Source organism: Chironomus tepperi, unplaced genomic scaffold, assembly GCF_022539635.2.
Source record: "Chironomus tepperi strain 1889 unplaced genomic scaffold, CSIRO-AGI_Ctep_v1 contig_467, whole genome shotgun sequence".
NCBI lineage: Eukaryota > Metazoa > Arthropoda > Insecta > Diptera > Chironomidae > Chironomus > Chironomus tepperi.
This window is the reverse complement of record NW_027226589.1, coordinates 1237835-1256525: the sequence shown is the minus strand read 5'-3', so window position 1 is coordinate 1256525 and position 18691 is coordinate 1237835. Positions and strand designations below refer to the sequence as shown.

Below are 18691 nucleotides of genomic sequence, written 5' to 3'. Positions count from 1 at the left end.
AAAAAAAAAACTCCAATATTGTTATATTATTAATTTTGTTATTTAATTTCTTATGTTCACCAAAAACGGAAAACAAATCCGTTAACGGCCGTTATTGAGAACAAAAAACGGAAAACATCCGTTTTTCAGAAACCCTAATCTTTACGATTCTGATGTCACAAATTCTATAACAGTTTTCAAAAATTTTAAAAATGTTCACAGTTGCTCAATCACAACTACATAACTCAGCAACGCCACTTACACTCAGTCATTCCCCTCGTAACCATATCGAACACATTTGTGTGTGAGAAAAACAGAGCAAATTACGAGTAAATTTTTCTCCCAATATTGAGGATTAAGAGCACAAAGCAGAATCGAGAGTGAGAGAAGATAAAAAACAAGTGAAGAAAAAAAGTAAATAGACAAGAAAGACAGAGCGAAAGATTTTTTCACACAATCGGATTTGTCGTGAATAAAATCGAAGTTAAAAAAAGATCTTTATCATAAATTTTAATTAAATAAATAACACAAATTGCGTGGATTGATTGTGATCATTAAATTGTGACCATTTTGGTTGCCGTACAACCACTTTTTGGCATATCAAAAATTTAAAGTCAGTGGAAGTTTTTTCTAGATAAAAAAAAATTCTCCACTTTTGTGCAAAGGAGCGACGCCATTTTTTCTCTCCATAGGAAAAAAAAATTATTCCTCAGTGTTGTCGGATTTCAAGAAAAAGGTTTTATTGTGAAAAACGTGATTGAAAAAATTATCCGGAAAGTGACCGTGGATGGCCATTTAGTCTGATCCCGTAAAGAAAAGTGAAAAAATATTTTTAAAAAAAGAGAAAAAAAAAAAAATTATTTTTGTTGACTGAATCAAAAATGAGGATTTTTGGAGTTGCTGTTGCTGTTGTCATCTTGGCACTCTCTTGTCATGCCATTGACAGTGAAGAGTCAGCCGATCGAGATGACTTTTACGATTCAAGAGGTGAGTCAGACATGTCACCCACATTTTTTTTGTGGCTCTCGTTTTTTTGGCAACAACAAACTTTCCTTACGGAAAACTGCAGTTTAAAATGTGTTTATTGTGTAGCTTAATTTGGATAACTAATGTTAGTCAAAATTTAAAATTTAAGAGTGAATAGAGTGAATTTGTCTGTGACACAGATTTGAATGTTGCTCAGGTAGATAGATGCATATGTAATATTATGCAAATGAGGTTAAGATCTTAACTACGAATACAAAATCGTTGTGCATTGTGTAGACTGAGATGAGACTGTTATAATATCTCAATGTGGCGCAGGTTCGGGGAGATTCTGCCGAGGCTTGTTATATTTTAAAAAAAATTTATGGATTCAAAAATTTGTAATAAAAATTTTAAATTAAATTTTGTAATAAATTTTGGATCATTTTTCAAAATTTTTGATTTTCATGATTAGTTTATTGGCTTAGTAATTGTTACTGGTGAATAATTTTTAAGTTTGTAACACAACCACCAGGTTATATACAAATAAACTGAATAAAAAAAAAAAAAATTGGAATAAAGAACTTGAAAGGTGTAATCCAGCAGTGCAGTAACAAAGAAATTGTGTAACAAATATCGCGTATCAAGTGAACACTATATTGAAATTTAAAAGCTCTTAAAAAGTGTTCCACAATTCTGTGATAATAATATTGATTGCTTTATTTTTATTAGACTAAAGATGTTTAAATTTTGTTCACCTAATTTGGTGGTTGGTAACCTTTTATTTTTCGCGGAACACCTTTAATCTCTAATATGTGTTTATACTTCATTAAAACCATTTTTACTACTAAAATTTTACTACTCCAAAATTTTACAAAACTAAATCCAAAATAGCCATTACTAAATATGCAACATAAAAAACCACGTAGTAAGCAGGACATTGAAATTTTAATCATCAAATAAAAATTTGATATCTTCATTTTACAGCATAAAGACTGTTCACATTTGTGCATGATAGTCTAAATCATTGTTGCAATCTGCCAGTTTTTCTTCTGAGAAAGTTGTCTTCTTGCAGATAAATAAAATTGTCTTTCGAAAGATTGTGTCTTCCGGTAGATTCAATCTTCCGCAGACATCTGTCTTCCAGTAGACAAAAAAAGTGTCTACAGGAAGACAGAATCATTTTCAGATTTTTTTGCAAAATCCCTAAAAAGCTTTGAAACATTAATATTGATGATTTCCGACATAAATAGTACATAATTATTAGGTAATATATTGTTAAATCAGGGATTTTGCAAAAAAATAAAAATTTTGATAGATTTTTCTGCGGCAGATTAAATCTACATGCAGATTCTGTCTTCCTGTAGACACTTTTTTTTGTCTACTGGAAGACAGATGTCTGCGGAAGATTGAATCTACCGGAAGACACAATCTTCCGAAAGACAATTTAATTTATCTGCAAGAAGACAACTTTCTTCCGCAGATAAAATTTTTTGAAAGACAAATTCTGTGAAAGAATCTGCTGTCTTTGTCTTCGGCAGACATCTTCCATCACAACACTGGTCTAAATGATTAATAACATTAACAATATTTGACCGCCATATGTGGAAATTTTCCACTTTCAACCCCATTTTGTGTCAAATTACATATGATTTTTTTGTATGAATTTGATGAATTTATTCTGATTTATGAAAAATATTTCTGGAATTTTTTATTAGAATTTTGTAAAGATTTAAGCACTTTTTATGATTTAATTGATTTACAGCAGATACTGATTTATTTCTTTTTTCTTTCAACATTCGAACAAAAATAGCAACGATATACACTTGACATTCAGAAAATTAACTCAAATTACTTGACTAAACTGATTTAAAAATAGACGCAGACATAAAATTTTGCACATAACAACTTCCCTGAAAACAAATGAGTAACAAGTTTATAATAAATTCGTTCAATTCACCTTCCAAAAATCAATCATGCCACTCAAATCAACTCTATTTTTTGTCAAATATTTTCATTGATATTCTGATGACGAAAGTTTGATACAATCAAAAAAAAAAATTTACGATCGTGAATTTTACAGCCAATAAACTATTGTCAATTATCAATGTTTACTTAACAAGTAGCAAAATATACAAACTTTTTTTTATCTCACGCTTTTCGGTCACTCTGATTAGGATTTTCAAATTTACTTCAAGTTATTTACTTAACTTCAAAAGCTGATAGCAAAGTGGTGTATTTTAGATGAGAATGCATTATTTTGGGCGAATTTGCAGAATCCATCATTAATTTCCATTGCACCTAAATAAAAGGGTTTCTTTAAAAAAAATATAAAAAAACCTTTTTTACATATTTTTATTTATTGATAACAATCATTAAACATTTTCTTTGGTATCGATGTCTGATTGTGATTTTTTTATTGAGTTATCGAGGAATCCAATTAGAAAATCGTGATTGATATCATGTAAGAGTTTTTGAAATATAGGTGTTTTAAATTCGGAGACATTATAAGATATTACAATATATACATTTCAAAAAATATCTAAGAAATGTAACAAAATAACAAAATATTTAAGGAATAAAACTAGTAAAATAAAAAAAGATCCTTAAAAATCAACAATATAATCATCTCAGATCTCACTTTTCAAACACATCACCAATAATACATCTCGTTAACATTTCGATTAGATACTCAGTGTTAAAATGTTAAACAATTTAATTTAAATAATCAACACTGGTTGACAGTTAAAAAGAAGAACCGAAAAAATCGCAAATTCTCACATTTTCTTCTTCTTAACTTGCTAGTGAGTCAATGCGAGTCATTTTAAATTTTATTTTTTGTTTTCATTTTCATTTTCATCGGAATACACATACAAAAATGAAAATTAAGAACGTGTTAATATCGTGGATGGACAAATGAATATGAAAATGATGACTGGCGTAAATGAGTCACTCGGTGGATCAAAAATAGATGTTTAATCGTAAATTTAAAGGTTCATGGTCTCATTTCTAACATTTATTTTTTGGTGGGATTTGTTGATAAAATTATTGAGATTTATTTTGTTTTTCTTTTAACTTGGCAGGCTGGGGAATTAATTGGGTCGCAACTTTTTCATTGAATTTAATTATGAGAAATACGATCATTTAATTTCTAAATTAATGCTGAAATTAAGTTCAAATATATAATTTAAAAGTTTTTTGAGATTAAAGCGTCTTTAAACTAGAGTTATGAGGTTCAAACGGCTATAAGCAAGAGTTTCAGGTTTTCCTAAAGTCCAAGATTCTCAAAAATCTCAAAAAAGCCATTATCTACTAACCCCAAATCACATCTGAATTCATAAAAGCAATATCAGCGGTCACTAGACAACTAAATTCAAAACTTTTCATGCACGAAAATGTAATGTGCATTAAAAAATTACAAAAGTCCTCGTGTTATTGATCGAGAGACTTAAGCGCATTTTTGTCCCAGCGATCAGTAATTGATTAATAAGTCACTTCCAGACCTCAAAAACAAGATCCGGTAGGATCCAGGTCACTTCCAGAACTAAAACACAAAATCCAGTAAGATCCAGGTCACTTCCAGAACTAAAACACAAGATCCAGTAAAATCCAGTTCACTTCCAGAACTAAAACATAAGATCCAGAAAGATCCAGTTCACTTCCAGACCTAATACACAAGATCCAGTAAGATCCAGGTCACTTCCAGATCTAAAAACCAAGATCCAGTAAGATCCAGGTCACTTCCAGACCTAAAAACCAAGATCCAGTAAGTTCCAGGTCACTTCCAGACCTAAAAACCAAGATCCAGTAAGTTCCAGGCCACTTCCAGATCTTAAAAACAAGATTTGTATAAAACTTCCAAAAATTTAAGAACTTCATCATTTAACGGATTTTCATAATTCAAACCTCATAACGGTCAAAAAAAATTCAAACATTGTTCAGTAAACACTGTAAAAACATCGACAAACATTGAAAAACACTGTTAAACAATGAAAAAACGTGTTGTTGTTGTATATGAAAATGAAAAACTGTTAATTATAATATTTATGCGTTGATTTGAAACTTCTAAATGACCGATAACCCAATAACTTGATAGAACGAAGCTATTAAAACAAACCAGAGCTCTCTACAATGTCTAGTTTTCGAGATCTCGCGTTCCAGCCGACCGAACAAAGTGTCTTATTAAGCTACCTTTTTGAAAAAAATTTCAAAAATGCGCTAAAAATGTCTCTGAAAAGACATTGTGAATTTTTTATGTTCATTGCAATGCCAGTTGTTTGTAAATAATTGAGGTTGTGCGAATTAAAATTTTAGGGTGGTTAAGTGCTTCCTGGATCATGTTTTTTAGATCTGAAAAATACCAAAAAATTGTTAACTTGATCCTACATGTCAATGTGTCTTAAAAATACAACTCACGTTGCGAAAAACCTTTAAAATAGCCTCTTAAACTTTAAGAGTACCCAAAATAACTCAAAATGTGCAAAAATTCTTATTGAAACATTAAAAAATCCACACAAAACTATATAAATTAAAAAAATATATATGTATAAAAATGTTCAAAGCAACAAAATCGCAAAGAACAATAAAAAGCTAGCAAAAAAACTATTATACAGAAAGTTCATTATGTACGAAGTTGAGCTCCACATTTTATGAATATGTAATTAGCTTCGCAAAGGCACATATAACTGTAAGGAAGGAAAAAGCTTGAAACAAAATCTGATAAGTATAAGGATGAAAAATAATAAAAATTTATATGCAATTTAAAGTGAAAATGGGGAAAAAAATAAAATAAAATGTTTGAAAAAGTGAGAATTTTTGAGTAAGTTCTGTCATTGCTTTGAATTTACGGAATGCAATGTAGCTTATGTCCTTGAAGAATGAAGATAAAAATAATCTTCAGGTAGTTTTGCATATGCAAAGACAGAGTTTTTGACACTTGTGAGAGAGTTTCCTATAAATTTTTTTTTGAATTAATGAAATCTTTACTGAAATTAAAGCTGATTTTACGAATAAAATTAATTAATATTCAACATTTTAATCTAAAAATTCTTCAACATCGAAAAAAAGAAATTCAGAAAGATACTAATTAAACTCATTTCAGTCTCGTATCTTGTCATCAAAAACATAATAAATTCCACTAATTTCGTCCCTTCAATCGAGAAACAAAAAAATAACCAATATATAAGGACAAGAAGTTTTGTTTTAACGACAAGAAAAATGTTTGACAATTAGTTATGTAGAGTTCTAGGAGTAGAAACTTATACAGAAGTGTTTGTGAAAACTACAATTTATGTATCATCAATACACAAACCTAGTTGGTGTGACTAGATACAGCGAAAAGGCATCCATTTTCATTTTCTTATTAAGGGATGTATGTGAAAAGTCTAAATTGGATGTGTTGATGGAAATATAAATGGTCTTATTGGATTAAAAATCTTTTTAATAGTAAATTTATTGGTAACTACTAATTCAAATGTGATATTAATATTGTTTGAAATATTTCCAAAAACCTGAAGTGGATAATCCACTTTAGTGAAATAGGCCGTGAAATGTTAGCAAATCTAATAAATAAAATACAATACGATTCAAGTTTCAAACAAATGCTTTTCAAAAAAACATTTTCCATATTGGTCGATGAATACGAAATCCTAAAACCTCATATTTGAGTTCCACAATTTTTTTTTTATTTTCTGTCCCATGAATTCAAAAACCTGAAATCTTATATTTAAGTTCACAAAATCTTTTTTATTGTCAAAACTGACTATATACACAATATATTATAGTGTTTATGAACTCCTACAAGTAGATTCAACTTCATAAAATGTTTGTGCCTGAATTTCCAAATCATAATCAAAAAACAGATTTGAAATTGGTTGAAGCATTGCTGAGAAAATAGAAAAAATCAAAGGTGGGTTAAGATATTAACATATCCGCATTGGGTTTCTACCCAATACACTAGTTTGATATATTTCTTCTACTTCTACATTATCCTTCACGAAAACACGTGAATATGCAATAAAAAAAAGTAAAATAAGAGGAATAATACATGAGGAAATAGGTGGTATAAGAAGGAAAAGTTTGAGCCCCAAAACGAGTAAAATCAATAAATTTTGAGTAAATGAAAACATGAACGGAAAAGAGAAAACAAGTTTGTGAGAGTAGAATAGCGTGAGTAAGAGATTGCATACACAATAGATCAATTTTCTATAAATATGAGCGTGTTCGGTAAATAAATCAATTTTATGAATTGCTTGATTATTTTGGGACTTATTTTGTCAGAAATTTGAATTTTTTGTGACTTAATCTCAGAATCTATTGACACAATTAAGGTATTCAATACCGGTATGAAAAAATATTTAATATTGGTATTATTACAAGGTATTTTATACAAATCTATACCGAGAAATAAACTCAAAATTTTAGTAATACAACTTCAAAATTTTTGACATAGACTCAAACTTTTATGAAATAATCTTCAATAACTCCAAAATGCTGCAGTTTCCCTCAAACATAATTTATTAAATCAAAATGAAGCATACAAGAACTCCAACTACATCCAGCATATGGTTCACATCAACACACATTTAACACCAATATTCAATTCTGTCCCAAAAGTGTGTCTCTCTTTTCTACGAACGTATCTGGTATCCAATTAACAATAGAGACAACATTTGCTATCATGCAGAATAGCTTGAAAGATGATTGAGATGCTTCTTAATTACGAAAAATTTCTAGTACTGATGTTGATGCTTAATGCATTTGTAATAGGGATGTAGAAAATTGTGAAACGGATTGATTGGAGCGAAATGAAAGAAATAAAATTTCTGAATTTTTAATTGTAAATTAATTACCCTACATCAAACCTTGTTGAAGTTGTTTTATTATGACAACGTATAGACAGAAAATCTATAGATAAAATAACTTTAAATTTTAAAATATATCCACAAAGTTTGACAAAATAATCTAAAATTTGTTAAAACTGCATCAAATCTGGCAACGTAGACTTTTAGATAAAATTTTCCAAACGGCCAACTATTATTTTTACAAAGTTTTTTTTTCAACTCATTAATCTCCTTTTCTGGTTCATAATTTTCTAGATTATAACAGAACAAAAGCATCGAGAGTAAAAGTAATTTTTCCAATATTGACGACGTAATTTTAATTGGACATTGAATGTATTTTTATACACAGAAGTGCAATCTGTGAATTACCTGAAAAAAGCATTGCCTGTGAACATGTTTTTTTTTTGTCCCTAGAAAATCTAGTCGGAAAATAGCATATTTCAAGATTTTTCACCTTAATAAAAGAAAATCGAATTTAAATTCAAGTGTTTTAACTGGATATTAAAAAAATTATGGAAAATTCGACTATTCTGAGTCTTAATCCTCCTTTTAACTTACCTTTTATTGATTTTTGTTTCATACTTGAGATAATAATCATGTTAATTACTTACTTTTTATATGTGCGTGTACGTACTTAATACACAATTCAATATTATGATCCTTCAATTCACATAGTCAATCTTTTTTTTTATGTACTAAATTTTTAAGCAAACTAATTGTCAAAATAAAATTACTGACATTTTCAAATAATGTATATAACTGATAGCAGACAAGAAAATGTGATTGGGACCAGTTCTTGCAACTCTGGTATAAAGTTTCAGTATCATTATCCCCATCAAAAAATCATTAAATGTTCTCGATTGTTATTACTCAACACAGTTATTCATTGATTTATCGATCCATTCGTCAGAAATAGATTTATCTTTCAATTTGTTTTCAAATTTGTGTAAATCATAACTGTTAAAAGATTTGTGATTGATAATGTCATTGTTGTCTTATTTAGCCCACAGACACTATTGTAGTTTATTGATTTTTGTAATGAAACTGTGAAAATATTTGTGATTTTAATTTTCGAAATTGCATAATTTGCAACATAATCTAAGAACTACTAAGCACTTAACCTTAATATTATCAATCTTTTTGCTATATTACCTAAATTTTTTTGCTTCTGACTTGAAATTTTGTCATATTATACAAAAAAAAACTCAGATTCAACATTTAATTTCAAAATCGTCAGATTATTAACTTAATCCTCAAAAAGTAACCAAATAGAAAATAATTGAGCATATTTCATTAAGTAAAATATAAAACAAAAAACTTAATCTATTTATGTCATATTAATTATCATCAACAACAACATCAAGTTGTTATGCCTTGTAATGTCTTCAGATAGATGTGTTTAAATTTATTTACAATTTAATATTAAATTTTAAGATTACCAATGTGAAAAATTTTGCAAGTATTTTGAGATTCTTTAACAAAATTTAAAGCAAATTGTATTATCTGTCTTTATTTCCATAAATTTTCATCTCCATTTCCTAATTACTCAACATATTTAACAACATTTAATCAACATCATAAAAATTAATTACGAAAACAACTACAAATCACAAAATAACTTTAGAAGTACTCATATTTCAAACAATATTTATAGAAAATCATCTCTCAAATTACATAACTAATTAATTAATATTAAAAAATTCGAGAGCTATGAAAAATCACGAAGAACCTACCATTCATAATGAAGAACATTAAAATTTGCATAATTAAATACTGGTTAATTGAAAATTAAATTATCATAGAACTGCACTTGATGAGATTAATGAGTGTTCAACTCTCGGTAGGGGTTTTTTCAAGCATCTCAAGTTATTCAGTAAAAATCTGCATCTTCAATAAAACTTCAAACAATTTTCAAGAGTAAAATGTATGCTGATATTCATGAATTATAATAAAGTTCAATTAATGTCAATTGGAATCTTGGTCATTACAAGCGTATTGATTACTCATTTGAATTATTTCAAATAATTAATCAATTTATGTGAGTATTTATGTCTCATTATTATACATTGTTAAGGATGTTAAAGACTTGAAAAGAAATTACGTGCAAGTGGCTTGTCATTATTTGAGAATTGTATCGCAAATTCAAATTGGCTCTCCCAAGCGTCAAGATGAAAGGGAATCTAAATTTCCTTTAGAACTGTACATTCTCCCATTTCGTGCTTGTAAATTAGGCAATGGTCTGCTATCGTCGACTTTTCTTCTTGTTTCAGCCTCAGTGCTCTTTCAGGTTCTAACATTATAATGTTCCTGAATCCTCATCCTCTTCCAGTATGAATTTAATTGAGTTCGTTTAAGTTTTTCGAAACTACTTCCTTATCCTTTATAACTTAAATAAATAAGCGTAGCTCTTAAAAAAAGAATTTTTTCGCGTACTTTTTTAATCCTTTTTCATAATTTTTATTGTTTTATAATACGATTTTCTATTTTCACACTTTTTCAAGCTATTTTCCAATGTTTTCATGGAGCTTAATAACGTGGTGGTGTACTGGTTAGAGTGCTGTATGGCTGTTGTAACCATGAGGTCATGAGTTTAAGCCTAGGAATAAGCGAACCTTTTTTTAAATTTTATTTTTTGGATAATTTTGTATTCTTTAATCATGAAATTTAATTTTTTGATTCAGTACAGAGAAAATGCGCTTCCTTCGATCACGAGTGATCACGTCGATACTAATTCAAATATACTTAAAAAAATTTGCAAATCTTTGTCTCATATCCACAACCCAATTTCATCCGAATTCATGCCTAAAAATCCCATCATAACCTTATCCACCCTTAAATATCCTCAAATAAAAAAAAGACATTTAACAAGTAAAAACACAAATAAAAGCCAACAGAATGCTTCATGAAAAAATTTAGCGGCATGTAGACACATGAGAGGTCATTTTGACATACAAACAACATAAATTATTTACTTTTATAGTTCATTAAATGAGTAAACGATTCTGATAGTTTAAGCAAAATTAAATGCATTTGAAAAACACATAAAAATTAAGATGGCTTTAGGTAGACATGGAGATGGGAGATGCTGTTCGGATGTTTTATTATGAAAAGACATGATTTTATTTTGTAACACTATTGTAGGGTTTTGACTTATTTGAATAAAAATGCTTGTAAATTCACACACATTCACAAATCATCAAATTGACATAACCACAAATACTTTAAAATAAAAAAAAAACATTTACGACTCATTCATGAAGATTTTTTATCTCACATCCTTTAATTATTTGCTCAAGTGGTCTCAGCTGCTGTTTTCTGAGTTAATACCAAGAGTCTGTCTCGATTTGGTTTTTTTTTGTTACGATTTCAACCTTTTCCTTATTTCTCAATCTTATTTAATTAGCTTAAAGCCCTTTTCCATCCCGAGTAGATGGACATTAACAATTAGTAAATTAGTCTTCTGCTTCGATGCCCAATTTAATATAAATATTCTTGGAGTCTATTAAAGCAGATCAGACATTTTTGTATTTTCATTCGATTTGAATGTCTGTTGATTAAGGATGACTTTGTCTTCTAACACCTTCTAACTGCTTCTGTTACCACTTAGGATAGAGACATATTCTGAAGTTGAGGTTTTTTCAACTTTAAAAGATAGGTATTTGTTAAACATTTTTTTAGGTCATACATAAAAATGATTTTTTAGTTTAAATTTCCTTAACCTACTTCTAATATCCAAAAAGTCAATAGATAATAAAAAATCTCACAAATTATCCTCAAAATCCATATATTACATCACTTATTTACCGGTAGAGATAATTCAAAATACAGTTAGATGATTGTCAAACTTAAATTTAGGTTCGCATGTGATAAGATATGATAAGATTCTCTGGAATAAATCCGAATATGAAAAAATGTGATTTATTATTTAACTGATTAAAATATGATTAAATTCAAGTCAAGTCCGTTTTAATCGACCTCGAGCTCTACTATGAACAAACATAAAGAGCAAAATCAATCCCCAAAATAATTCTGATGATGATTAGATCCCATTGATTCACTAACAGGCAAATATACCACTTTAAGGACCACCATGGAAGCATGTTCTTCGTCAGAAGTGCAATTTTTTCTACTTAAAGAGATTTTAAATTAAATTCAACGATTAAATTTTTTTTTTTCAAAAATTTAACTTATTTGAACATATCATTTGCTAATTGACAATAGCATTCGAAATGTTATGACACAACATGACAAGTATCGAAAGGAAAAATCATTCATTCGCTTCAAATAAATAAAGAAAGCTTAAATATCAAATGAAAATCCTTGTGCGTCATTGTTATTTACAACTACATTCACACACGTGTATCGTCCTACATTTTACAGGGAAGTGCCTTAGTTCCTCTCATTTCACATCCTTTTACACTTGACGATTTCCACTTGAATTTTTTTTCTTCTCGTGCTCCCTTCATGAATAATATAAAAAGATTACGATGAGACATGATGATGACATGGAAAATGAAAATAAAATGAGATGAAAATTGGATACTTGAAGTCAACTTTCATTTTGTTTGTAATTCGATGCAGAATAGAGATCATTTGTGATTCTTTTTTTAGTCCCTTGTGACTGTAAAGGTAAAAATATCTTTTTTGTTTTATTGCTGTGAGATTTATTGAGATTTAAAAGGGTTTGAATTAGTGTAAGATGATGACTTGGACTAAATCGAGAAATTTTGTGCTTTAAATATATTATATGAGAGATTTTTAAGAATTTTCCTCAATTTCTTAAAAGTTGATTGTTGTTGGTAAATTCAATAAAATTTCAATTTACGATTAAAGCTACTCAAATGCTGAATCCAAGGTTGTTAAAAGCATAATCTGGTGTGTTTTGAAAATATATCACATGTTAAAATTCACACATTTTCACATTTATCACCACATATCTACACATTTTTCCCTATGCACATGTGTATATGCATATAACAACCCTGGCTGAATCTGTTATTGCTTGTTAAATTTTTTTAAACAAAATATATTTTTTAAATGACAGATTCAAATTTTTAATAAGCAAATAAGGTAAAGAAGATAAGAATCCATATTCTCATTAGATTCTTTCTCTATTTCTTGTTCGCTATCATTTCTATCATTCGACAATACTCTCAACATTCTCACTAATGATGGAAATAAATAGAAACTCTTTGGGTTTTAAGATACAAGCATATCCGAATCTCAAAAGAATTTCGTTTTCGTCTCACTTTTTTCCCCATTAAATTTTTACGATAAGAATGTCGAAGTAAAAAGAAGTCAATCGACTGATAAAGTCAAGAATTAAGCTTAATGGCATTTCGTGCCATTCAAAACATTTTTTCACTTAATAGTGTAAAAAAGCCAGTTCGGTGCTTCATTGAATTGAGCGAAAAAAATTGATTTATGGAAAATTGATTGTGGTAAGAAATTTTCTTGTGAATGAATAAAAAATTGTATTAGTGTTAAGATAAATCGGAATTTCTAAGTTTGCTTCTATTTTTTTCAACAATTTTGAGTCTTAATATTCAAAGAACTAGTTAAATTACATAAAAGTCCTGCAAACAAGTGGAGAAAATAATTGAAATTCCAAATAAAATATATTCAGTCCTGGACTTGAATTCGGGCCTTCAAAAGGAAAATATTCAAAATTTGTCAAAAATTCCAATATTTGTATAGAACTTTCGACCTGTTGAAAAATCGGGACATTTTGAGGCTTTGTAGGGACACAGCAGCAAGGTAGAATAGTACAGCAGCGTCCCGGCAAAAATTCAGCAGAATTATCAGAAAATTAATTCTGCGGATTGCGGTAAAATTTAAAATCGAGCATTATGAGAGTTTTCAGGACTGAAAATGTGCATTTGGAAGCTGAGTTTTTGTTATTTAACTAATTTTGACTTAATCATGTAGTGATGAGAAATGATACGATAATATATGAATGGAAATAGGGATTTGTTTAAAATTTGTTATAAATTTTATACTTTACAAAATTAGACAGTTCTTTACGTAGACATTTTTTTTTTTTTATAATTCATTTAAACTTTTTTGAGAAAACGAGTTTTTAAATTATTGAATTCAAAAAAGAAGCAAGCATTAAACTAACTCAATTTCTGACCATATTTGATTTTGAGATTATGCAGATTTAAAACAAATATATTGCAACTGTAGAATTATTTAAAAGCTTACATCAACAAATAAATTCAAAAAAAAAAAACATTTGATTTCTCAAAACTGTTTAAAATACTCCACTTAATAATTTTAAACTCAATAAATTTCACTCAAAAAAATCACCAAGTTGCAAAATCACGTATCACCAAACAAACGGGCCCTGGCAACATAATAATAAAATCTCATTTACTTTCGTTTGCGTCTTTCACACTCAATTAAGTAACATCTTAAAGGCACAAAATGCCAATACCAAGCACAATTTTTTATTTATTCGCATAAACAGGATAACACATACAAGCTCATAATAGTATGCCATACATTATACATTAAAAATACATCAATCATTAGCATTACAAAAGGGAAATGGTAGAAATATGAGATGAGGAAAAAAATCTCCTTTGGAATGAGAATTCGATGGAAAAAATGAGAAAGATGAAGAAAAGAGAAATGTTCAGAATGATCCCTCGGGGCTATGTTTGAGAATGAGAAAGAAAAAAAAGATGTTGCAATGAGATTTTAAACATATTACAATTGATCGATTTAAAGTCCAGTTTGGATATTTATGTTAAAGAAAAAATCATGTTGAAAATTGAGGGAAATTAAGATTTTTGGATTTTTTGAAACTTTTATGCGTTATGTTTTGGAAAGACTTTATTTATTTTTTTTTTTTAAAAAAAACGTTATATTTTTTATTTCTGAATTTCATGAAATTACAAATTCAATTTCAAGAGACCTAGCCACTAGGGTTTTCAATCCCTGGATCCCGAATACCGTGATCCTGGTATTTGGCTCAATTTTCCAATACCAAAATCCCGGGATGGAAGTTTCGGTATTTCGGTATTACGGTATTGAGAAATTCCTAGGATTTTCAATTTTTTTTATTCAATATTCAAATTTAAAATTGATTTTTTTTGCAAAATAAAGTTTAACCTTAGCTTTAATTTTTCATTAGCTCTACTTTTTGATTAAAAATTAAAAATTTTGACTAAAAAAAACGATTAAAAACCATTATTCGCACATTTTGCAATATCTTGTTGGACTTATTCAAGACTCGTACAAGACAGATGCTAATACTAAACAGATTATAGTCGTTTTCATTCGATTAGCTATTTCCGGTACTAACTTGTATGAGATATCCGGGATCCCGGGATTGAGAATTTCCCAATACCGTTATCCCGAGTTTAGATTTTGGTCTTTATTGAAATCCCTACTAGCCACAGACTATTACAACTTAGTTTTAGATTTTTTTGTGTCTTTATTTGTCATTACCCATCCTGTTTCCCAACAACAAATAGCCATAAAAGCTCCCTCACGTGATGCAATATAATAAATGTTCATAGCTCTTGTTTTCTTTTTAATAATCAAAATTCATATTTTATTATGTCGTACAGTAGTTACACCAACAATAGAGCATGTCATTCAAATTCAATCCGAAAACTTCCGTCCTTCTTTTTGTTTCATTTATCCACACACATAAAATCAAAGTCGAAAGCATATGACAATAAAAAATAATAAAATAAAGTTCCATAAATCGATTTTTCATCAACAAAAATTCATTGGGTGACATTTAAGAATTACAATTTAAAGCGAATTCATTCGCTTATTATTGTTTTAATTTCGAGAATAGATAAAATTAATGTTGCTTCTAGGTAGATTTGTCTGGTTAACTTTACCTTTACTGTTTAATTATTTAACATTCTTCAGGATACTCTAGATGCTTTACTAGTGATTCTAGAGTTTTAATCTTTTTCCGTATCTTGAAGATAGCCCTATGGTTAATATTGGATAAGATGCTTCAAGCTTTCTATTTGCTTAATATTTTTGGATTCAATATCTGCCGGAGTCAAAACCTAGTTAAAATTTACATACCTATTTTACGATTCAGATTATTGATCTTCAATCTCTTCCGAAAGATATGATTCTGAAATAGTGATGAAAATCCTCATGATGCTACTCTTAGTGGATGTGTAAAAGCAAAAAAAACTATTGTCAATAATAACTTTTGCATGTTGATATAAATCAATTATTTGTGTGGGAAATGATATGAAAGGGATATTGATTTATGTGTGTTTTGGAGAACATTTTCATTAGAATTTATAAGTTGGTGTATGTATTTGATTATGTGCACAAATTTTAAGAGATCTTCGAATATTTACAAGAATTAAAGTGGAGATTGCACAAGATTATCAAAATAAGACCCGTCAAGATTTGTTTAATATTCAGGACAAAACTTAGCAAATTGTCTAAATTTTGAAGAAAAAATACAAAATAATTTATTGTCTACTCAGAAAATGTCGCAATATGTTATCTAGTTAGGAATTCTAAATGAAAGCAATCGACTCAAAGGTGTTCGATCGTAGAGAAAGTCTAGTTGAATTCAGGTGCTCTAGAATTGTCTGTTCTAGTTACCCCAACTCGGTTTGAATATTTGCGACACAAAAATTGTGGTACTGGATCTCGTTTTATAAGTCATTAAACTGAATTATTAATCAATTACTGATATAATTTTCAATTAAATATTTTCTTAAGGCTTTATCACTGATCCTTTTAGAAAGTGGACAGAAGAATGAAATTACCACAAAAATTAGATTCTTGAACCCTAAAAAATTCAGAAAAAAAGTCATGCTAAAAACGCAAAAATGGCTAGAAAAAAACCGTTTCCGTTTTTGTTAACGACATCAGAAAGCCTCCATTTGATCGAAAAGAAAAACATGATAAAAATACTCAGAAAAATATTTTTTGTGCACGCACGATTTTACAATTCAAAAATAAATCAAAAATAGACATTAAATTAATATCCAAACAGACATCAATAATATTAGATAAGAACGAAAAGTTTGAACTGAGAAATTGAGAAGTATTTCAAAATCTTGTGAAAGAAAAAAACATCGAAATTAAAAAGAAAAAGTTTTTCAATTTATATTCACGTACACAAAATAAGCTATTGAAATGGGATATCTATATAAAATTTCACTGAAAAAATTAAGAATCGGATCGAATTCGTTTTTTTTTATTAACGTAATAAGTGCTAAACTAAGACTAAAAACGAGGGGAAAACACGAACGGAAGTGATCTCGATCTTACTGGATCTTGTTTTTTTGGTCTGGAAGTAACCTGGATCTAACTGGAACTCGATCTAGCTATTAATTAATTAATGATCACTGGGTCAAAAATGCGCTTAAGTCCCTCGATCAATAACACGTGAACTTTAATAATTTTTTCCTAAATATCCTGTTACTCAATCATGTTGTGTTCTTCTCATGTGGTACTGAAATCTTAAATAATTATGGGAATACTTAACTGTTTTAAAAAAAAGGATGCACAAGAAGAAATATATTTTTGCCTTAATTCATTTAGTTCCATCTGACAAACTTTTCCATTTTTTCACTTAACAATTTATCCCCAACCCATCAACATTCATTCATTTAATGGAAAGACTCAAAGTTTTTCGTAAATTCCAACCAAGTACAATAAAACAAAAAGGAATATTGATAAATGAAGCGATAAAGCAAAGAAAGCAACTGCGTGTGTTGATGGTTAAGTAAAGCGTGATTAATGACTTTGAATTCTCATTATTTTTATCACACGAGCTACTTTATTAACGAAAATCAGAACTCGTAGCCGAGTCGGGTCGATGTTTTTTTTTTTCAATCGACTTCGAGTTTACTTAAGGGCGATTCCATAGCTAAACGGGACTGAAAAGTTTTAGTACCAAATTTTGTTTTCATTTTTCACTTTAATTAAGCATGTTTAGTTAATTTTGAAACTCATATAGTCTTATTTTTCCTTTTCAAATGTGTTTTTAGTGCTTAAAGATCTTGACAAAGCTTAAGTACAAATAAGATATAATTCCAAAGAAATATATTAAAAGAAATATTGATAAAATCAAAATTTAAAATTTTTCGAAAAGTTAAACGATTAAGTTTAGTTTTTCAGAAAAATCTTTTGTTTTGTGTTCTTTTTGCAGTGAATTTGATATTGTTGTTGCTTATTATTACATTAATACATAATTTAATTTCATAACATTGAGTTAAAAGAAGTTAATTAAGGTAATATTTTCAAAAAAATTTCAAGTACAATTTTTTTCTATCATGATATCGCCCTTTGGATTTTTTCACTTTTAATTAAACATTATTTTCACACTTTTAAATAAACATTCTTCTTCTCACTTTTTCCACATTTCTTAACAAAAAGTATTTTAACTAAACCAAACTGACACAGATTCTGTCACAAAAAATTCTTTTCATGCTCCTTAGAATATTCAACTTTTTTTAAAGCATTAAAAAAGACAAAAAAACCAACAATAAAAGCAAAACTAATATCTGTGCATTAATGTGATTTTATCCTTTGAGCAATCAGAAAAAAAGCTTTGATAAAAAAAACATGAATCAATTTGCAATTATAGTCCGATAAGTTCTTGAAATGTTGGTCTAATGAGTTATGAAAAACTATAATTGTTGGTTAGGATGAAAAAATAATTCAAAAATATTTAAGAGCTTCATGACAGCTTTTTGGAAATCCTTTCGACAAATATTTTTGACTATTTTTTAAAAATATTTAAAGTAATTATTTTCGGAAATCTTTTAAGACAGCTTTTTGAAATACATTGTGACAATTTTTTATAGAGCTTCTAACTGACTGCTAATTGATTAATGCTTGCTTGTACACAAATAAATTTAAAAAAAAAAAAAAACATTCAAAAGCCTAAAGCCTCATAATCT

General features: G+C 28.5%; 1 protein-coding gene across 1 annotated transcript in view; it reads left to right on the top strand.

Moving 5' to 3' along the window:
* Window positions 1-284: 284 nt before the first annotated feature.
* The window catches only part of Cals (calsyntenin 1), a 46219-nt gene continuing 27812 nt past the window's right edge, over window positions 285-18691 (top strand). The window contains exon 1 of the mRNA XM_070651714.1: window positions 285-966. Coding sequence (XP_070507815.1) covers window positions 861-966 — 106 coding nt within the window. The 5' untranslated portion in view covers window positions 285-860. The remainder of the gene's footprint in view (window positions 967-18691) is intronic.